This window comes from Pecten maximus, chromosome 5, assembly GCF_902652985.1.
Source record: "Pecten maximus chromosome 5, xPecMax1.1, whole genome shotgun sequence".
Lineage (NCBI taxonomy): Eukaryota > Metazoa > Mollusca > Bivalvia > Pectinida > Pectinidae > Pecten > Pecten maximus.
The window spans coordinates 43,885,200-43,910,195 of NC_047019.1; the positions used below are offsets into that span (position 1 = coordinate 43,885,200).

Below are 24,996 nucleotides of genomic sequence, written 5' to 3' on the forward strand. Positions count from 1 at the left end.
GTAAAGCACCTTAAGACCCTTCCATCTATGAAGAGTATTAGATTCTACCATATCTGAGAGTAGAGAAGAAGATTTTTGAAGTTTTAGTCAATTTGACCCTTTTTGGCCCCACCCCTCAGGCCCCTGGGGGGTGAGGAACATATAATTCACAATTTTGGTTGACCTTCAGCCATAGGAACTTTCTGCCAAATTTCATTGAATTTTGTTGAGTGGTTTTGGAGAAGAAGTCAAAAATGTAAAAAGTTTACGGACGCACGACGACGGACGACGACGGACAAAAGGCGATTAGAATAGGTCACTTGAGACTTCGTCTCAGGTGACCTAATAAAAATTGAGAAAGATCACTTTAGTAATTTCTGGGAAATAGTGATAACAAACTTTAATTGTCAAAATCCAAGATGGCTGCCTGCCGGCCATGTTGTTTGCCGATTTGTCCCCAAATGCAAAATGCATAACAAGGGAACAAGGGGAACCTACATATGTAATTTGAGAAAAATCTCTTCAGTACGTTTTTAGAAATAGCGAAAACAAGAATTGTTTACAGAGCATGGACCACAGAGATTTGAATAGCCCACCATCATCATGACCAGCAGTTATTTACAAATTTCAGAGATCTTTTCATATTAAAAGTTTAAATGTTGGTTAAAATATTTGTTATCCACTTATTTTTGTCATTATTACATTCTGTCAATCATAGAATTTTATGTATTTGTGTCTGTGCTCGCCATAATTGTTATATTGTTATCATTAACGATCCTTTCATTGACATGAGGATTATACTAGGTAAACAAGAGGTAGTCAAATCGTAATAATCTCATATGGTCTCTCTTCAAAATGGAAAACTAGGAAAACAATATGTTGGTTTGTGTTGCTCCTTTAATAATAAACGGTCACAAACACGTTAAGCTTATGCATTACATGTTATTACATTGAATAGCTTTGTCTGAGGTGACCTAAAAAAACAGAAAATAAATGCGATGTTAATATATGATTGGTAACTATCAAAACATAAAATAACTAAAACTATCAGAGTTCAAGCACTGTTATAACATATCTTTATTAATAATGAACACATTAAATTTTCTATATAATTTTTTTTTTTTTTTTAAGAAAGTGGTCCTTTACAATTGTAATTTTAATTGCAAGTGTAAGATAATTAATTTGTTTCTTGACAATAAATTACATAAATATCTGAGAGTGATAAACATTAATAGAGACCTACATTGTATTTGAGTAATGTAGCCGATGAACTATGCAGGCAATACAATGATCAAAGTTTGTGTTAGAATGGTTGTAGGTAAGGAAATTGAATACATTAATTTTGTACTTGATAAATGTACATGAATGATTTGAACATTAAATGAAAGATATGCATGTGGCAGAAAAGTTATAGATAATTACTCTCTCACAGCACCTCAATAAAGATATTAAAATGTTAGTCTAATTAGTCACGGCACAGTGAACTTATCACTCATCGTGTTTGCTTAAAACCGACCATGCATACCTGATACTATTTGAATCAATATAGGCTAAAAGTAAATCTGAACACAGGAAATTGTTGTATATATCACATCTGATTACATTTCACACCTCAGCGGGATATGAAAAGAAAAGAAAATGAGGGAACTCGATAAATCCAGAGTGCAAATGTATCGAGAATTCCGAACGGAATTTTCCGATTATGAACGAGGAAAAGACATTTCTGAAAGGTAGTTTAGGGCGAAATTAAAACGGGGCGTATATATTTTGTGTTGCTCAAGGGCGAAAATAACCTGAGGCGAAAATAACCCGGGGCGAAAAATACCAGGTATACAGTATTGATTTACATTAGATCACATTAGTAACATGTATGTTGGTACTAGGTAGCAGACAATGTCACGCCTACATTTAAATGCAAGAACATCTGAAAAAAACACCATTTCTGAATGAATATCTGACCAAACAAAGAAATGAAAATTTCACACTAACAGACATTAGTCTACATGAGGAAGACCTTCACATTGCCCTTCACTGGCTCCCGACAGGTTGGACATGTGATCATGGCTGGTGCACACAGAGAACAGCACACTAGATGGCCACAAGGTAAGAAAGCTACTGTCACTTCATTCTCTCCACATACAGAACACATCAGTTTCTTCATCCTCTCCTCTATCTCATTCTGAAGAGACAGGACTTCTGACACTGGGGAAACAAAAACATTTTTGTAAAGCTTTTTTCATTATAAAGTAGATTTATAAGCCAAAAGTTTACTTCAATATGTCTTTCAGCACATCAATAACCAAATAAGGCAAATCAGGAAAGGGAAACTTTCCTTCTTTCATTTCCATATTTGGTCATATTTAATTTCATTTCTCAAATAATCTTTCTCTAGAATGTAATATATTGTGAGCTTGTGACCACTGTCATGTTAAACTAGAACCAAAGTACATATGTATAATAAAGGCAGGACATTTCCATTGTTCATTAGACATCTTTAACAACTTGACAGATAATCTAATAGCATTTCAATAATTGACATCATTATCATCATCATGAAGCAGATACACTGTTTAAGCATCATTATCATCATCATGAAGCAGATACACTGTTTAAGCATCATTATCATCATCATGAAGCAGATACACTGTTTAAGCATCATTATCATCATCATGAAGCAGATACACTGTTTAAGCATCATTATCATCATCATGAAGCAGATACACTGTTTAAGCATCATTATCATCATCATGAAGCAGATACACTGTTTAAGTATATCAAATTTCATTTTTATCAATTACTTTAAAGGGACAATTTAGTCAAGTTTGTTTACTTATTTATCATTTCGCAAATTAATTCGTGAAAGTGTACTTCAGTATTCCTTATGAACTATCCTTGGTCATATATTGATACAAGTTTATGTTTTCCATTCGTTTTTTAATTGATTGTAAGGGGGATCATAATCGTATAACTATACGATTTATATGCAAATGAGCAAGCCGTCTCTACACACTTTAAATTTAAATACATGTGTGCAAGCGCAGCACCGTCTCGTGACTGTAAACAACATTGGTTTGCAGTTGAAGCCATTAGCGGATATTTTAACTGGGTTACGAGTCTCATACCAAACGTAGACAGTAAATGGATAAACAAAATATAGAGAATTACTGTTAGGACAGCAATAAAACAGATGTGAGTTTTTCGAACGGTTGTGACAACAATGAAGAAGTTTGCGAGTGTGCGAGCGAGTTTGCCGAGACTTGACCTACATGTAGCTAGATCTAGATCGGCCTACGGAGTAATGTTGAGGTGCGATATTTTTGTTCTGTACAACTTCCATTATCATAATTCCATTTGTACTTGTTATACGTATTGTTCTGATTACATCATGGATGAAATAAAGCACCAAGATGGGCGTTTGTTTTCATTCGTACACAAATAAAAATACAATCTACTTCTGCATACGTACCGGCCGTATACATGCATGTGTGTACACAATTACATGAACACAAATTCCCGTGCAGTGCCCATGGAATAAAGCTGTGTTTGGTCGATTTGAATTGTCAAAACAATAAATCATCATTGAATCTATTAAATATGATACATGTTACAACTGTTTGCCACGTATGTTGTTAAATCAAAATCCAAAGAAATAAGTATAGTGAGAGCTACCGTGTCGTCACTTACAACCAACTCTGTTCCCGCCAGAGGGCGCAACATGTTGCACTATATTTGGAGTATCGCTATATTTGACGTGGGCTATCCCAAAACTTAAAATGACCATAATGGACATTGGCTACGTAGCAAATCATTATTGACCGCAAATTATTTTGTCTGGATATATGTTTTATCGATTCTGCCTGAATTATAAAAAAGCATGCTTGACTAAATTGTCCCTTTAACAACATGTATTATAAAATGAATTACCAAAAAGGATAAAGATAATAGTACATATGGACTTTGTTGTTAACTAGGATCATGATAACGCTGACATCAGTGTTAACCAGGATCATAACGCTGACATCGGTGTTAACTAGGACCATAACGCTGACATCGGTGTTAACTAGGACCATGATAATGCTGACATCGGTGTTAACTAGGATCATGATAATGCTGACCTCGGTGTTAACTAGGATCATGATAACGCTGACATCAGTGTTAACTAGGACCATAACGCTGACATCGGTGTTAACTAGGACCATAACGCTGACATCGGTGTTAACTAGGACCATGATAATGCTGACATCGGTGTTAACTAGGACCATAATAATGCTGACATCGGTGTTAACTAGGACCATAATAATGCTGACATCGGTGTTAACTAGGATCATGATAACGCTGACATCAGTGTTAACTAGGACCATAATAATGCTGACATCGGTGTTAACTAGGACCATAATAATGCTGACATCGGTGTTAACTAGGATCATGATAACGCTGACATCAGTGTTAACTAGGACCATGATAATGCTGACATCGGTGTTAACTAGGATCATGATAATGCTGACCTCGGTGTTAACTAGGATCATGATAACGCTGACATCAGTGTTAACTAGGACCATAACGCTGACATCGGTGTTAACTAGGACCATAACGCTGACATCGGTGTTAACTAGGACCATGATAATGCTGACATCGGTGTTAACTAGGACCATAATAATGCTGACATCGGTGTTAACTAGGACCATAATAATGCTGACATCGGTGTTAACTAGGATCATGATAACGCTGACATCAGTGTTAACTAGGACCATAACGCTGACATCGGTGTTAACTAGGACCATAACGCTGACATCGGTGTTAACTAGGACCATGATAATGCTGACATCGGTGTTAACTAGGACCATAATAATGCTGACATCGGTGTTAACTAGGACCATAATAACGCTGACATCAGTGTTAACTAGGACCATGATAACGCTGACATCGGTGTTAACTAGGACCATAATAATGCTGACATCGGTGTTAACTAGGACCATAATAATGCTGACATCAGTGTTAACTAGGACCATGATAACGCTGACATTGGTGTTAACTAGGACCATGATAACGGTGACATCAGTGTTAACTAGGATCATGATAACGCTGACATCGGTGTTAACCAGGATCATGATAACGCTGACATTTGTGTTAACCAGGATCATAACGCTGACATCGGTTTAACTAGGACCATGATAACCCTGACATTTGTGTTAACCAGGATCATAACGCTGACATCGGTGTTAACTAGGACCATGATAACCCTGACATTTGTGTTAACCAGGATCATAACGCTGACATCAGTGTTAACTAGGACCATATCTGATAACCCTGACATTTGTGTTAACCAGGATCATAACGCTGACATCAGTGTTAACTAGGACCATGATAACCCTGACATTTGTGTTAACCAGGATCAAAACGCTGACATCGGTGTTAACCAGGATCATGATAATGCTGACATCAGTGTTAACCAGTATCATGATAATGCTGACATCGGTGTTAACCAGGATCATGATAACGCTGACTTTGTTGGTAACCAGGATCATGATAACGCTGACATCGGTGTTAACCAGGATCATGATAACCCTGACATCGGTGTTAACTAGGATCATGATAACGCTGACATCAGTGTTAACTAGGACCATAATAACGCTGACATCAGTGTTAACTAGGACCATAATAACGCTGACATCAGTGTTAACTAGGACCATGATAATGCTGACATCGGTGTTAACTAGGACCATAATAACGCTGACATCGGTGTTAACTAGGACCATAATAACGCTGACATCAGTGTTAACTAGGACCATCATAACGCTGACATCAGTGTTAACTAGGACCATGATAACCCTGACATCGGTGTTAACTAGGATCATGATAACGCTGACATCGGTGTTAACTAGGACCATAATAATGCTGACATCGGTGTTAACTAGGATCATGATAAAGCTGACATCGGTGTTAACTAGGATCATGATAACGCTGACATTTGTGTTAACTAGGATCATGATAACGCTGACATCAGTGTTAACTAGGATCATGATAACGCTGAAATCGGTGTTAACCAGGATCATGATAATGCTGACATCGGTGTTAACTAGGACCATAATAATGCTGACATCGGTGTTAACTAGGACCATAATAACGCTGACATCGGTGTTAACTAGGACCATGATAACCCTGACATCGGTGTTAACTAGGACCATGATAACGCTGACATCGGTGTTAACTAGGACCTTGATAACCCTGACATCGGTGTTAACTAGGACCATGATAACGCTGACATCGGTGTTAACCAGGACAATGATAACGCTGACATCGGTGTTAACCAGGATAATGATAACGCTGACATCGGTGTTAACTAGGATATGCTAACGGTGACATCAGTGTTAACTAGGACCATGATAACCCTGACATTTGTGTTAACCAGGATCATAATGCTGACATCAGTGTTAACCAGGACCATGATAATGCTGACATCGGTGTTAACCAGGATAATGATAATGCTGACATCGGTGTTAACCAGGATCATGATAACCCTGACATTTGTGTTAACCAGGATCATAATGCTGACATCGGTGTTAACCAGGACCATGATAATGCTGACATCAGTGTTAACCAGGATAATGATAACGCTGACATCGGTGTTAACTAGGATATGCTAACGGTGACATCAGTGTTAACTAGGACCATGATAACCCTGACATTTGTGTTAACCAGGATCATAATGCTGACATCTGTGTTAACCAGGACCATGATAATGCTGACATCAGTGTTAACCAGGATAATGATAATGCTGACATCGGTGTTAACCAGGATCATGATAACCCTGACATTTGTGTTAACCAGGATCATAATGCTGACATCGGTGTTAACCAGGACCATGATAATGCTGACATCAGTGTTAACCAGGATAATGATAATGCTGACATCGGTGTTAACCAGGATCATGATAATGCTGACATCGGTGTTAACTAGGATCATGATAACGCTGACATCGGTGTTAACCAGGATAATGATAACGCTGACATCAGTGTTAACTAGGACCATGATAACGCTGACATCGGTGTTAACTAGGATCATGATAACGCTGACATCGGTGTTAACTAGGACCATGATAACGCTGACATCAGTGTTAACTAGGACCATGATAACGCTGACATCAGTGTTAACCAGGATAATGATAACGCTGACATCAGTGTTAACCAGGATCATGATAACGCTGACATCAGTGTTAACTAGGACCATGATAACGCTGACATCAGTGTTAACTAGGATCATGATAACGCTGACATCGGTGTTAACTAGGACCATGATAACGCTGACATCAGTGTTAACCAGGATCATGATAACGCTGACATCGGTGTTAACTAGGATCATGATAACGCTGACATCGGTGTTAACCAGGATAATGATAACGCTGACATCAGTGTTAACTAGGACCATGATAACGCTGACATCGGTGTTAACTAGGATCATGATAATGCTGACATCGGTGTTAACTAGGATCATGATAACGCTGACATCGGTGTTAACCAGGATAATGATAACGCTGACATCGGTGTTAACCAGGATCATGATAATGCTGACATCGGTGTTAACCAGGATCATGATAACGCTGACATCGGTGTTAACCAGGATCATGATAACATCGACACTTATGTTAATAAGAATCATGATATCACCCTTTCTAGACCTGCTGTTAAGTTAGCATGTGACATACCTTCTGGATCATCGCCTGTAGAATTTCCGGAGGTGATTCCTGCGAAATGTGCCCCTGACCCATGTGAATTCTCCCCTCTCATAGAGTCAGAACTATGCCTGGCCAGGGCAGAGGCAAACTCACTCGTTTCTGTTAAACGCCGATTTTCTTCATCTTCTTGTTCAAATATAATCTGCATCAGTTGTTCAGAAGTGACATTGGAGATCTTGTATGCTGTAAGTTATGAATTTAATAAGATAGAACACTTATATGTAAGCAAGGGCCCTGTTGTGAACAATTATTCAACTCTTTGTTTCCAAACACCTCCTTATTTGCAGGGCAAGAAATTAAAATACTGGTATATTACTCATTTTTCAGCTTTATTTTGTTTCGTTTAAAGCTTAAAGACCTCCCCTACTAAAAAACAAAGTCAGATTAAGATACATGTATTAATTTTGGACCCAGTGACCATGGCTGACTTCCTGTTTAATTCCAACCTAAGTTGCATGGACTCAGTGACCATGGCTGACTTCCTGTTTAATTCCAACCTAAGTTGCATTTGGCAATGTCATAATAAAAAGATAATTAGTGAAAATTACAAAATTTTACCATAACCTTTGACTCTGTGACTTTTAAATTTGGCCAGTTGACCCCTTGTTATTTCTGACTACTTCTGCTTTGTAATATCATAACAAAACTGGATCTTGATCTTTCATCAAGTGACCTTGACATTCAGTCAAATGACTAATAAATTACATGCGGTATTAAAATCACATCTATGGGTTAATTAGTGGGGTTTGAAATAAACTGATTCTAATGTTGGTGTATTTGATGTGTTTGCACCATTTTTACATTCAAATTGCTTTTATACTAGGGTACAGATCACAAAAAGGTGGATATGGAAGAGTGTTATCAAAACTTCTATAGGTGGGCCCCTAATTCCAAAGTGCCTTTTCCCTGTCCCATATATGTTTTCCTGGAACAGCCCTTAAGTTGTATGATGATAAGAAGGTAAACAAGTCATTCTTATTAAGTGACTGCATCATTTGTTTAATATAAAAGAGGTCTGATAAAAATAGAATAATTGATCAGTGTTGTGTTTTTTCCGATGTTATTTCAACAGATCTCTCTAGAACTGGGTAAAAGAGCTAAAATTAATGCTCATGTGCTTTATTTATGAAATGATCAGTTTACCTGGATGACAGAGGTTTTGCATTTTTGTTCAATTGTTCAGTAATCACTACTGAAGTGGACAGGAAAATAAGATTTCTGTTTAGAAAATATTTAATCAATAGAATGAGTTATATATTCAATTCAGATAGAATCAACAATAAGATATTCCAGATGGATGTTCATTTTTACCATCGTATGTTTATTGGTTCCATGAGAGTTTGAACCTTTCTGTATAAGCTTGCTCTTTGACAGAGGAAAGGTTGAGGATACAGGGAAATTAGAACTGCCAGCCATTTTAAGATAGTTGGCAAGGTTTAGAGAACAGACTGATGTCATAATATATAGCATACCTTGCTTTTGTCGGCTCTTCCATATCTGCAGTGCTTGCTGTATACGACTTGAGCTGACACCGTTCACCTTCAAACTTTCCACTGCAGCAATGCTCATCTCATCCACTGTTGATTCTGTATAGATTATGCAACATAGAATTCTTTAAAACATATTTTTTAAATCTGCATTACACAGACAAAAGGCCCATCAGCTTTACCAGTCACCTAAGAGCTGGTATGTGTACCGATACATGATGTTTTGTTTTTAAACTAAGATTTAACACATTTCACCCTATAAGATTTAACACATTTCACCCTATAAGATTTAACACATTTCACTCTATAAGATTTAACACATTTCCCCACATAAGATTTAACACATTTCACTCTATAAAATTTAACACATTTCACTCTATAAGACTTAACACCTTTCACTCTATTAAGATTAAACACATTTCACTCTATAAGATTTAACACATTTCCCCACATAAGATTTAACACATTTCACTTTATAAAATTTAACACATTTCACCCTATAAGATTTAACACATTTCCCCACATAAGATTTAACACATTTCACTTTATAAAATTTAACACATTTCACTCTATAAGACTTAACACCTTTCACTCTATTAAGATTTAACACATTTCACTTTATAAAATTTAACACATTTCACTCTATAAGACTTAACACCTTTCACTCTATTAAGATTAAACACATTTCACTCTATAAGATTTAACACATTTCACTCTATAAGATTTAACACATTTCACCCTAGAAGATTTAACACATTTCACTCTATAAGATTTAACACATTTCACTCTATAAGATTAACACATTTCACTATATAAGATTTAACACATTTCACTCTATAAGATTTAACACATTTCACTCTATAAGATTTAACACATTTCACTCAATAAGATTTAACACATTTCACTCTATAAGATTTAACAAATTTTACTCTATAAGATTTAACACATTTTACTCTATAAGATTTAACAAATTTTACTCTATAAGATTTAACACATTTCACTCTATATGATTTAACACATTTCACTCTATAAGATTTAACTCCTTTCACTACATAAGATTTAATACATTTCACTCTATAAGATTTAACACATTTCATTCTATAAGATTTAACAAATTTTACTCTATAAGATTTAACACATTTCACTCTATGAGATTTAACACATTTCACTCTATGAGATTTAAAACATTTCACTCTATGAGATTTAACACATTTCACCCTATAAGATTTAACACATTTTACTCTATAAGATTTAACAAATTTTACTCTATAAGATTTAACACATTTCACTCTATATGATTTAACACATTTCACTCTATGAGATTTAACACATTTCACTCTATAAGATTTAACACATTTCACTCTATAAGATTTAACACATTTCACTCTATAAGATTTAACAAATTTTACTCTATACGATTTAACACATTTCACTTTATATGATTTAACACATTTCACTCTAGAAGATTTAACACATTTCACTCTATAAGATTTAACTCATTTCACCACATAAGATTTAACACATTTCACTCTATAAGATTTAACACATTTCATTCTATAAGATTTAACAAATTTTACTCTATAAGATTTAACACATTTCATTCTATAAGATTTAACAAATTTTACTCTATAAGATTTAACACATTTCACTCTTTAGATTTAACACATTTCACTCTATGAGATTTAACACATTTCACTCTATAAGATTTAACACATTTCACTCTATATGATTTAACACATTTCACTCTATAAGATTTAACTCATTTCACCACATAAGATTTAACACATTTCACTCTATAAGATTTAACACATTTCACTCTATGAGATTTAACACATTTCACTCTATAAGATTTAACACATTTCACTCTATGAGATTTAACACATTTCACTCTATACGATTTAACACATTTCACTCTATGAGATTTAAAACATTTCACCACATAAGATTTAACACTGATCAAAGCAAGTGTTTTCTGTTGTTATCAGAGAATATATCAATTTTTCGATGTTTTTATTTCTATTTTTTTAACATAAAAATGCTATAAAAAGAAAAATGAATGGTTTCCAATTGAGAAGTATATTACTGAAGTTTGTGTGCATCTGATATTTTAGTGAGATTGACCTTAAATTGAAAGTGAATCGAAGCTCACCCCCCACTTCTCACTTTTCGAGTGTTACACCTTGTTGATATAGTAGGAGCAGGGGCTAATATTTTTTCAATAAATGCTAACCAGAAGGAGATGCCTATGCTCATGCATAGTCACTGATATAGTCATTGACGCTGTCACCACACCTGAATTGTTATGATTCAGTAATTTAAAAAAGAATCAACCAAAACCAAGTTAACTTACCTGAGTTACTGATTGATCTGATGAAGCTAGCTAAATGCCAACATTCGTGACCCTGTGACTTGTGATTCTAAAGAGATCCTCTACAGAAACATTTTACACTTAGCACATCTATAATAAACTGCAATGGTCGAAAAGCTCACAAGCCAGTCTTCAATTTACCTGTGATTTCAATGTTCCCCTGCCTTACTGAAGTAAAGTGTTGACTAGTTGGAGGAATTGTGTTTGCCTGTTCTCCACGCTGCTGACTTTGCTGGTTTGGTTGTGAAGTTGCCTGCCCTTGTAATTGATTTCTCTCAACAGGTGCAGGGTTTTGTTGATTGGCTGGTGGGGGTTGTAAAACAGGTTCCTGACGAGGAGGTGCATTCTGTTGCTGAAAGAAAAATGGTTTCTTGGTCATAGCTTAGGTATTCTTTAACGAGACATGATCTGTTGGGATGTTTCCTCATTTTGACCATGGCCTATCACTATCTCTGCCCCAATGACTACATATTGTGATGTAACTAAAGCTATATACTCATATAGATACCCTACCCTCTCATCAATGAAATAAATCTATCTAGGGGTTCCTGATATCTGCATGTACACAAGCTTGTTATTTTGAAAGTGGTCAAGTAACCTTTGACAGAAAACACAAAATTACAATGGCTGCAGTTTAGGATAAATCATCATATTCTAGCTACTAATTCATATTTATATAAAATTGGACTTACAAATAATCCATTTTGTGTTTTTTGTAATTTGGAAAGGGAGACAATTTCACATATTTTTTGGGAGTGTAATGAAGTCCAGAATTTTTTAGCAAATTTTGAAAACCTTTTATTAGCAGTTTCTATTCCATTTTCATTAAATAAAGAAATGATTCTTTTTGGTGCTTTCCAGCACAATGGAATCTATAATAGAATTGACAACGAGATAATTCTTTTCATTAAGCATTATATATATAAAGCCAGGTGTTTGCACAAGTCTCTAATAGTCTCATCACTAATTAACCATGTTAAAGATTACTATAATGTGCAGAAGTTTATTGCTGTGGGCAAAGGAGAGAAAGTTTTTAATAGATTTACTTTTGAGTGGAATAAATGGCAAAATTTGGTAGAACTTGACCTCTCTTAGCCTTTAATTAGACTAGGTATACTTGTCGTTATATAAATAATTTTGATCTTATATAGACCTTTATCTCATACATTGTGGTAATATGAAATTATGTGTTTACAGTGGTTTAAATGATCATGTTTTTAGTGTTTAAGTCTGACCCTTCCCTTTCCCTCTCTCTTGCTTTCTCTTTCTAAATGTGAACTTTCTTCTTTTTTCTATTTCCTTACATTTCTTGTTCTATCTTTCTTTTCTCTCACTGTGCTTGGGTTCTAACGAGCTTAAAACATACTCAACAATCATAAAATTTAGATTTGGAATTTTGACTGATTATTTTCAAGTATTTTTAAGAATAAGCCTACCATGTGCATATATTGTAACTATACAGAGAAAAATATATATGAAATGGCGATTTCTAAATAGTAATTAAAAATTAGTGTAAGAATGATTGGATATCTTTTATTGATATTCATTGATTATCTTGTATCAAAAAATATAATTTGGAAAAAACCAATAGAATATTAAGCATGTGTGGGAAAAGAAAGAAAAAAAAAGATGTGTATTTTATACATGTAAAACTTTTGCAAAATAAAAAATTGAAAAAAAAAAGTAACCTTTGACCTTAAACCAATGACCCAGGGCAAACATGACACCCCAGGGTCATGAAATTCTCAATTTTGGTAAAGCACCTTAAGCCTTTTCCACCTATGAATATTTGATTCAACCTTATTTGGGAAGATGTTTTTTGAAATTTCAGTTGGATTTGATCAACACTTTTTGGCCTAGCCCATTAACCCCTGGGGGTCAGTCAGTGCCAACATATGCATACTATCAAACTGTCATCCTATGCTGATGATGTTAGCAAGATAGAAAGAATTTCAATAGAAATCAATCAAATGAGAAGTCAAAAAAATTTTCCCTTTATAAACTATAGACAAGTTTACCCCTCCCAGGTAAACGTGAGACCCCAGGGTCATGAAATTCATGAAAGTCATGAAATTTTGGTAAAAGACCTTAATACCTTTCTATCTGTGAAAAAGTTTTAATTCTACCAAATCTGCGAGTTGAGAGGAAGATTTTTGAAATTCTAGTCAATTTGCCCCTTTTGGCCTTGCCCCTCAGGCCCCTGGAGGTTGGGGACCATATAATTCACAATTGTGGTTGACATTTGGCCATGGAAGCTTCCTGCTAAATTAAATTGAACTTGGTTTAGTGGTTTTCAGGTAGAAATCGTAAATTGTTTATGGATGATGACAGACGACTGACCACGGATCATGGACAAACGGAGATTAGAATAGGTAACTTGAGACTTCGTCTCAGATGACCTTAGTAAAAAAATCAGTTCACAAAAATGTCAAAAACGGAAAAAGTTGGTCATAGTGACCTTATTTCTTGTCTTGTCTGTTTTGGTTGCAAACACTTCAGAAAAATGATCAAGAAACTTCCATGAGCCACCCAACAGTAACTTTTCAACAGTAATCATGCCCTGCCTTGGGGTCATAATCTTTATTTTACAAGTTGCTGACCCTTCAATTTCCTGGAGGTTTAATGCCAAGTAATGGTGGGCATGTAATTTTCAGATTTATCAAACTTTGCGAAATATGAATTTTACACCTTGTGACCTTTAATTTGACCTCTGAAATTTTTATGAGCCCAGAAAAAATCTGATATTTTAAAAAGCATACCTTATGTAGCTGGCCTTATAGTATCTTCCTTCAAAAAATGGTATGCTTATCACTGAGGGGACCATAGAATGTTCTTCATTGGCACCCCTCCTTTTCTCCTTGGATGTAAATCAAAGGTCAATCTGCAGGTCAGATTGACCTAGTTTTGATCGTTATACACCATGTCACCATAGTGAACACATGCCAAAAAGTTCCAGTATCAAAAAGTGAAGGACAGACAAGATAGTGTTCAGAAGGACAAAAGGATTGACACAAGGCAAAACTATAGTCTTCCCAGTATAGAGTGGGGCACTAAAAAGCTTATCAATTTAAGTTAAATATCTTCTATACATACATTATTTTCTTGTCGTTGTAGTACAAGTCGAACAAATCTTTCTCCCTTGTTCTGTTTTACATACAGGCATTGGGGGAACCAGCGAGCATGCTCCACCCAAGGGTCATCACCAGGCTCCCAGTTACGTAGCCCTCCTCCACAGTAGAAGCATCGACAGTAGTCACCATTGCCTGCAAAGACTAGAGCTGTTCATGACAGGTAATCTTCATATTTTCCTAATTCAACATACCATGTAAACATAACAAGATCCACAAAGCATCTTAGCACTTACCATACTAAGTGCTAGGGTAGAGAAAACACCAGGGTGAGTAGTGGCAGATAGGCTGGTCCCAATGTCCTTTGCTGGGACACCTTAAGGTACACTTGTATGCAGGGTGATTGGAGAGTAAGGGCAAATTTAAAGGTGTACATCAATCACAACAAACTAGGGACTGGTTTTCTTGTCTTTATTGGTGTGGTCTACTGGTTTTGCCAGAACAATGGGTTTCATCAAGTCCCTTAACATGAAAAATGGAAGTCACAGTTGTATTTTAATTATCGTAAATAACTTTGCACCAAATTTCATCAAAATCAGACAATATTTACATGTCTGACCAATCTGAGGCTTCCATTTCATTACCATGACCACCAAACTTTTCAAAACGGTTGCCACTGTAAGCAGCATCCCTTAACTATGTACCAATTTTTGGCAAAATCATACATCATCTAAATTTTTGCCCAATCTGAGGCCTTCATTTCATTACCATAGGTACCACACCATACCAGGCTATCCAAAACTTTTGCCATTGATTAAAAATCCTTAAAAATCCCTGTGTACCAAACTTCAGCAAAATCAGGCAATACCTAAATTTTCACCAATCGAAAGATAGAAAATTGCAGTGACTTTTTAAGATCTAGAACCAGAAGTCACAGTTGTGTTTGCAGTTGTGTTTGTGTTTGCAGTGTCATAATACACTTATGTACCTAAATTGGATAATTACGGCCTCTGAGTAATTTGATTAACATTTAAAATGCTTTTTAAAACCAACCTTCCGTAATGTGACCCCTGCTGGGTTAGTAGATCTACAAATTAATGTTGTGACAGCTAGCTGCTCTATAGCTGTGTTTATTTTCTCTGATGTTGTTAATATATTAGACTTTGTGTGTTTAATTTTGTCAAATTTACATTTCTCATAGTTAACAAGAGATCCCCGAGAGATCTTGGCACCCACCATGAAATGTTCTTTATTGTCAGACGGATTTTCTCTCTATTTTTACCATCTTTCTTCTTTTCCTCTTTCTTATCTAATAACAAGTAGATGTGGAACCCTACATGTGAAATTTGAGAAACATTCATCCAGGTTATATCAAGAAATAGTGAAAACAAACTAATCAAAGATGGCCGCCTGTCAGATAATTTTTTCTTCTTTTTTTTTTATCAAAAACTTGTATTGAATTGACACAACTAGGGATCAAGGGGAACCTAAAGTGTCTGCCATTTTTCTTTTTTTTCTGATCAAAAATCTAAATTGAATTTACACAACTAGGGACTAAGTTGAACCTACACATGACGTTTGAGAGATATCCCTCCAGAACCTATTCAAGAAACAGCAATATCAATCTCCGATTCCCAAAATCCAAGATGGCCACCTGTTGGTCATTTTGCTTTCCTGATCAAACCCAATGTCAAATGGGCATAAATTCAAACCTATACATGTGAAGTTTAAAATCCTCTAAGTATTTCTCAAGAAATAATAATCATAAGGATTGTTTATGGAATGACAGATGACTGCTGATGCAGGGCTACAAATTAAAAGGGATGCTACCACTAGGGTGACTACATTACTCACCTATTCAAAATGAGTCGAGCTAAAATCAAATCTGACCCTTAATAATTTGTCATACAGATTCTTATTCAACTGGAACCAACTATTGCTTCAAATTTTTTAACAAAACATCTATATGTATGAGAAACAAAAATGAATGTGAACCCCCGACTTTTTGACATGTGACCTTTTGTTATATTCACTCAATCTTTACCTAACAAAGCTATGAATAATGGGAATGTAAGTAATGAAAAAGTTCAATTCTAATCTTAGCCACAGTGACAGTGACAAGTGTAGCTTTTTCCTCAACGTCACCCAAGATATTTTAGTATTGACATCCAGGACACATACAGGAATTATCTGACTGTCTGCTACCTTCTGTGGTTGTAAATATATTATACAGTTACCTGAATAGAAAAATCCTGCCGAAGACATTTCATATGGTGTTTGGTTAAGGTATGCTGGCCAGCCATTTTGGAAGCTTTCTGCTCTCTTAGCCTGGAGAGCAAAGAGGGGGTAACGAGGCATGTAATTAGCCGGAGGATCTGCCCTGGGAACACCCCTAGGCATTTCGTCACCTTGGTCTTGTCTGGGAGCAGCTTGTTCCTGTGTATTGGGGGCAACTTCCTGTTCACCTTCATCCTGTGTTGTCCTGTCTGGATCGGCACTGTCTGATCCTTCGGTTGATCCTTCGGTAAGTCGACTAGATTTTCCCTCTGTCATAAAATATACACATCTAAATACTTCCACTTAGCTCCTCTTTTATTTTAGAGATAAAAATTCTGATGTAACAGGACTCAAAATATATCAGTACCTTACAATAATCCACCATCTAATGACCATACAACAATGAAACATATAATACACCACTATCTAATTACCATACAACAATGTAACTTATGATATACCACCATCTAATGACCATACAACAATGAAACTTAAAATACACCACCATTTAATGAACATACAACAATGTAACTTATAAAACACCACCATCTAATGACCATACAACAATGTAACTTATAATATACCACCATCTAATGGCCATACAACAATGTAACTTATAATACACCACCATCTAATTACCATACAACATTGTAACTTATAATACACCACCATCTAATGACCATACAACAATGTAACTTTTAATACACCACCTATCTAATCACCATACAACAATGTAACTTATAATACACCACCATCTGATTACCATACAACAATGTAACTTATAATACACCACCATCTAATTACCATATAACAATGTAACTTATAATACACCACCATCTAATGACCATACAACAATGTAACTTATAATACACCACCATCTAATGACCATACAACAATGTAACTTATAATACACCACTATCTAATTACCAAAGTAAAGGAAATATGTTTATCACTTTAAATCTAAGATAAAGTACATGTATGTGAAACAATTTCTAAATCGGACCTGCCAGGCCTGGCTGTAGTCTTAGCAACCATTTTAGAAAGCTGTCTTTTACTTCCTTTAGTGAAGTAAATGCACTGATGAAAACAGTTCCTGTTACTCATAGATATGAAAGTAATACTTTAAACTTTTCCTATTCCAAAATAGAAGAATGATGGAAAACAATAGCTGCACATGATGCTTATTGTCAAAACTTCATATTCCTTTAAATCCAGATGCTTAAAATGTGTCAAATACCTCTACTGCTTTAGATAAGAAGGGGCTGATGAATTACCCTCCTCAAGAAAATATTATCACTTTGCTGGACATTGATTTTGCTGTTTGATCTGCCCAGGGCCTTGATGTTACAACCTTTTAGGTCTGTAGACAGATAAGTACTGTAACATCAGGTTACTTTAGCATTAGGTTACTGTAACATTAGGTCACTGTAACATCAGGTCACTGTAACATCAGGTCACTGTAACATTAGGTCACTGTAACATCAGGTCACTGTAACATCAGGTTACTTTAGCATTAGGTTACTGTAACATTAGGTCACTGTAACATCAGGTCACTGTAACATCAGGTTACTGTAGCATTAGGTTACCGTAGCATTAGGTCACTGTAACATCAGGTAACTGTAGCATTAGGTCACTGTAACATTAGGTTACTGTAACATCAGGTCACTGTAACATCAGGTCACTGTAACATTAGGTTACTGTAGCATTAGGTTACTGTAACATCAGGTTACTGTAACATTAGGTTACTGTAGTATTAGGCCACTGTAACATCAGGTCACTGTAACATCAGGTAACTGTAACATCAGGTTACTGTAGCATTAGGTTACTGTAACATCAGGTTACTGTAACATTAGGTTACTGTAGCATTAGGTCACTGTAACATCAGGTCACTGTAACATCAGGTCACTGTAACATTAGGTCACTGTAGCATTAGGTTACTGTAACATTAGGTCACTGTAACATCAGGTCACTGTAACATCAGGTTACTGTAGCATTAGGTTACTGTAGCATTAGGTTACTGTAACATTAGGTCACTGTAACATCAGGTCACTGTAGCATTAGGTCACTGTAACATTAGGTCACTGTAACATTAGGTTACTGTAGCATTAGGTTACTGTAACATTAGGTTACTGTAACATCAGGTCACTGTAGCATCAGGTCACTGTAACATTAGGTCACTGTAACATTAGGTCACTGTAACATTAGGTCACTGTAACATTAGGTCACTGTAACATCAGGTCACTGTAACATCAGGTTACTGTAACATCAGGTTACTGTAACATTAGGTTACTGTAGCATCAGGTTACTGTAGCATTAGGTTACTGTAGCATTAGGTCACTGTAACATTAGGTCACTATAAGATTAGGTTACTGTAACATTAGGTTACTGTAACATTAGGTTACTGTAACATTAGGTTACTGTAACATCAGGTTACTGTAACATTAGGTTACTGTAGCATCAGGTTACTGTAGCATTAGGTCACTGTAACATTAGGTTACTGTAGCATTAGGTCACTGTAACATTAGGTTACTGTAGCATCAGGTTACTGTAACATTAGGTTACTGTAACATTAGGTCACTGTAACATTAGGTTACTGTAACATTAGGTTACTGTAGCATTAGGTCACTGTAACATTAGGTCACTGTAACATGGTCACTGTAACTTTAGGTTACTGTAACATTAGGTCACTGTAACATTAGGTCACTGTAACATCAGGTCACTGTAACATCAGGTCACTGTAACATTAGGTTACTGTAACATCAGGTCACTGTAGCATTAGGTCACTGTAGCATTAGGTCACTGTAACATTAGGTTACTGTAACACTAAGATACTGTAACATTAGGTTACTGTAACATCAGGTCACTGTAACATCAGGTCACTGTAGCATCAGGTTACTGTAACATTAGGTCACTGTAACATTAGGTCACTATAAGATTAGGTTACTGTAACATTAGGTTACTGTAACATTAGGTTACTGTAACATCAGGTCACTGTAGCATTAGGTCACTGTAGCATTAGGTCACTGTAACATTAGGTCACTATAACATCAGGTCACTGTAACATTAGGTCACTGTAACATCAGGTCACTGTAACATTAGGTCACTGTAGCATTAGGTCACAGGTCACTGTAGCATTAGGTCACTGTAACATTAGGTCACTATAACATCAGGTCACTGTAACATCAGGTCACTGTAACATCAGGTCACTGTAGCATTAGGTCACTGTAACATTAGGTCACTGTAACATTAGATTACTGTAACATTAGGTTACTGTAACATCAGGTCACTGTAACATCAGGTTACTGTAACATCAGGTCACTGTAACATTAGGTCACTGTAGCATTAGGTCACTGTAACATTAGGTCACTGTAACATTAGGTCAATGTAGCATTAGGTCACTGTAACATTAGGTTACTGTAGTATTAGGTTACTGTAGCATTAGGTTACTGTAGCATTAGGTCACTGTAACATTAGGTCACTGTAACATTAGGTTACTGTAACATCAGGTTACTGTAACATCAGGTCACTGTAGCATTAGGTTACTGTAGCATTAGGTCACTGTCACATTAGACCACTGTAACATTAGGTCACTGTAACATTAGGTTACTGTAGCATCAGGTCACTGTAACATTAGGTTACTGTAACATTAGGTTACTGTAGCATCAGGTTACCGTAGCATTAGGTCACTGTAACATTAGGTCACTGTAACATTAGGTTACTGTAGCATTAGGTTACTGTAACATTAGGTTACTGTAGCATCAGGTCACTGTAACATTAGGTCACTGTAACATTAGGTCACTGTAACATTAGGTTACTGTAGCATCAGGTCACTGTAACATTAGGTCACTGTAACATCAGGTCACTGTAACATTAGGTTACTGTAGCATTAGGTCACTGTAACATTAGGTCACTGCAACATTAGGTTACTGTAGCATTAGGTGACTGTAACATTAGGTTACTGTAGCATCAGGTTACTGTAACATCAGGTCACTGTAACATTAGGTCACTGTAACATTAAGTCACTGTAACATCAGGTCACTGTAACATTAGGTCACTGTAACATCAGGTCACTGTAACATTAGGTTACGGTAACATTAGGTCACTGTAGCATTAGGTTACTGTAGCATTAGGTCATTGTAACATTAGGACACTGTAACATTAGGTTACTGTAACATCAGGTCACTGTAGCATTAGGTCACTGTAACATTAGGTCACTGTAACATTAGGTCACTGTAACATTAGGTTACTGTAACATCAGGTCACTGTAACATTAGGTCACTGTAACATCAGGTCACTGTAACATTAGGTCACTGTAACATTAGGTCACTGTAACATTAGGTCACTGTAACATTAGGTCACTGTAACATTAGGTTACTGTAACATTAGGTTACTGTAACATCAGGTCACTGTAGCATTAGGTCACTGTAACATTAGGTCACTGTAACATTAGGTCACTGTAACATTAGGTTACTGTAACATTAGGTTACTGTAACATTAGGTCACTGTAACATTAGGTCACTGTAACATTAGGTCACTGTAACATTAGGTCACTGTAACATTAGGTCACTGTAACATTAGGTCACTGTAACATTAGGTCACTGTAACATTAGGTCACTGTAACATTAGGTTACTGTAACATTAGGTCTGTAGACAGATAAGTGTGTTCCTCTAGGTCTGTAACATTAGGTCACTGTAACATTAGGTTACTGTAACATTAGGTTACTGTAACATCAGGTCACTGTAGCATCAGGTCACTGTAGCATCAGGTTACTGTAACATTAGGTCACTGTAACATTAGGTCACTGTAACATTAGGTCACTGTAACATTAGGTCACTGTAGCATTAGGTCTGTAGACAGATAAGTGTGTTCCTCTAGGTCTGTAACATTAGGTTACTGTAACATCAGGTCACTGTAACATCAGGTCACTGTAGCATTAGGTTACTGTAGCATTAGGTTACTGTAGCATTAGGTTACTGTAGCATTAGGTTACTGTAGCATTAGGTTACTGTAGCATTAGGTCACTGTAGCATTAGGTTACTGTAGCATTAGGTCACTGTAACATTAGGTCACTGTAACATTAGGTCTGTAGACAGATAAGTGTGTTCCTCTAGGTCTGTAACATTAGGTCACTGTAACATTAGGTTACTGTAACATCAGGTCACTGTAGCATCAGGTTACTGTAACATTAGGTTACTGTAACATTAGGTCACTGTAACATTAGGTCACTGTAACATTAGGTTACTGTAACATTAGGTCTGTAGACAGATAAGTGTGTTCCATTAGGTTACTGTAGCATTAGGTTACTGTAACATCAGGTCACTGTAACATTAGGTTACTGTAACATTAGGTCACTGTAGCATCAGGTTACTGTAACATCAGGTCACTGTAACATCAGGTCACTGTAACATTAGGTTACTGTAACATTAGGTTACGGTAACATTAGGTTACTGTAACATTAGGTCACTGTAACATTAGGTCACTGTAACATTAGGTCTGTAGACAGATAAGTGTGTTCCTCTAGGTCTGTAACATTAGGTTACTGTAACATCAGGTCACTGTAACATTAGGTCACTGTAACATTAGGTTACTGTAACATCAGGTCACTGTAACATTAGGTCACTGTAACATTAGGTCACTGTAGCTTCAGGTTACTGTAACATCAGGTCACTGTAACATCAGGTCACTGCAACATTAGGACACTGTAACATTAGGTTACTGTAACATCAGGTCACTGTTACATCAGGTCACTGTAACATTAGGTCTGTAGACAGATAAGTGTGTTCCTCTAGGTCTGTAACATTAGGTTACTGTAACATTAGGTCACTGTAACATTAGGTCACTGTAACATTAGGTCACTGTAGCATTAGGTCACTGTAACATTAGGTTACTGTAGCATTAGGTTACTGTAGCATTAGGTCACTGTAACATTAGGTCACTGTAACATCAGGTCACTGTAGCATTAGGTCACTGTAACATTAGGTCTGTAGACAGATAAGTGTGTTCCTCTAGGTCTGTAACATTAGGTCACTGTAACATTAGGTTACTGTAACATCAGGTCACTGTAGCATCAGGTTACTGTAACATTAGGTTACTGTAACATTAGGTCACTGTAACATTAGGTTACTGTAACATTAGGTCTGTAGACAGATAAGTGTGTTCCATTAGGTTACTGTAGCATTAGGTTACTGTAACATCAGGTCACTGTAACATTAGGTCACTGTAACATTAGGTTACTGTAACATTAGGTCACTGTAGCATCAGGTTACTGTAACATCAGGTCACTGTAACATCAGGTCACTGTAACATTAGGTTACTGTAACATTAGGTTACGGTAACATTAGGTTACTGTAACATTAGGTCACTGTAACATTAGGTCACTGTAACATTAGGTCTGTAGACAGATAAGTGTGTTCCTCTAGGTCTGTAACATTAGGTTACTGTAACATCAGGTCACTGTAACATTAGGTCACTGTAACATTAGGTTACTGTAACATCAGGTCACTGTAACATTAGGTCACTGTAACATTAGGTCACTGTAGCTTCAGGTTACTGTAACATCAGGTCACTGTAACATCAGGTCACTGTAACATTAGGACACTGTAACATTAGGTTACTGTAACATCAGGTCACTGTTACATCAGGTCACTGTAACATTAGGTCTGTAGACAGATAAGTGTGTTCCTCTAGGTCTGTAACATTAGGTTACTGTAACATTAGGTTACTGTAACATTAGATCACTGTAACATTAGGTCACTGTAACATTAGGTTACTGTAACATTAGGTCTGTAGACAGATAAGTGTGTTCCTCTAGGTCTGTAACATTAGGTTACTGTAACATTAGGTCACTGTAACATTAGGTCACTGTAACATTAGGTCACTGTAACATTAGGTCACTGTAACATCAGGTCACTGTAACATTAGGTCTGTAGACAGATAAGTGTGTTCCTCTAGGTCTGTAACATTAGGTTACTGTAACATCAGGTCACTGTAACATCAGGTCACTGTAACATTAGGTCACTGTAACATTAGGTTACTGTAACATCAGGTCACTGTAACATTAGGTCACTGTAACATTAGGTCACTGTAGCTTCAGGTTACTGTAACATCAGGTCACTGTAACATCAGGTCACTGTAACATTAGGACACTGTAACATTAGGTTACTGTAACATCAGGTCACTGTTACATCAGGTCACTGTAACATTAGGTTACTGTAACATTAGGTCACTGTAACATTAGGTCACTGTAACATTAGGTTACTGTAACATTACGTTACTAGCACACCTGAGATTGAGCTGTCATGTTTATACAAAGAACTATGTGCTAGTTATCCTACATGTAATGTACATGTTTCAACTGGTTTGCATCAAATATAAGTTTGCATTTTGCCAGTTTAAAATCCAAATTATTGACGTGAATGGATAAAATCTGGGTTTAATAAATTTGGGGTTGGATTTTAATTAATTTAATTATAATTTTCGGTTCACTTTTTACCTATACATAAGCTTACAGTCATGGTTTGCTTTCAGGACCTTACCAGAAATAACAATATTCTGAAATCATTGCAGTCATAATTAATGTGAGACATCATACAAGGTGACCAGTTAATGGGATTTCTATGCCATTTCTCAAGGCATGCCCGGCTTTTAAGTAGTTTGATTTTACTTGGCTTACAAGAACATATCTATATATCCTGCCTTGATCCTTGTAAATTAAATGTGATATAGAGACGACACTTGACTTGCTTCTCTGTATCCAACATACCTTCAGCACTTGACACTGAACTGGCCCCTGTTGGATCTACTGCTGGTGGGGCCTCTGGAATAAAGTGTGGTGTGGTGTCGAGGACTGCTGGCCTTGTTTCAACCTGTGACAGATCATCCTGGCCCATCTCTTGTCTACTCAGATCCCTGTGTTCTAGGTTGGAAGCCAGATCATCACCTCTTCCTAGTGAAGGGGGATCATGTGTTGTTTCAACTTGAATATTGATTTCCTCAACTGGATGCTGGCTTCTTTCATCTAAAATTGTTTCAGTTTCTGACAACTCTGTAGAAAAATAGATGATGAATTAATAAGTGTGCACTTA

The 24,996-nt window shown here is 36.2% G+C and overlaps 1 protein-coding gene across 2 annotated transcripts in view; it reads right to left on the minus strand.

Moving 5' to 3' along the window:
* Positions 1–856: 856 nt before the first annotated feature.
* The window catches only part of LOC117328130 (baculoviral IAP repeat-containing protein 7-like), a 28,995-nt gene continuing 4,855 nt past the window's right edge, over positions 857–24,996 (minus strand). Inside the window, exons 5-12 of one of the 2 annotated variants that reach the window (XM_033885518.1) lie at positions 24,675–24,956; positions 16,872–17,180; positions 14,660–14,829; positions 11,708–11,918; positions 9,184–9,297; positions 7,682–7,894; positions 1,969–2,181; positions 859–953 (exon numbers count right to left, since the gene is read on the minus strand). In XM_033885518.1, coding sequence (XP_033741409.1) covers positions 1,979–2,181; positions 7,682–7,894; positions 9,184–9,297; positions 11,708–11,918; positions 14,660–14,829; positions 16,872–17,180; positions 24,675–24,801 — 1,347 coding nt within the window. In that variant the 5' untranslated portion in view covers positions 24,802–24,956 and the 3' untranslated portion in view covers positions 859–953; positions 1,969–1,978. Of the gene's footprint in view, positions 2,182–7,681; positions 7,895–9,183; positions 9,298–11,707; positions 11,919–14,659; positions 14,830–16,871; positions 17,181–24,674; positions 24,957–24,996 lie in introns of both variants that reach the window. The other variant, XM_033885517.1, reaches the window with a different exon arrangement.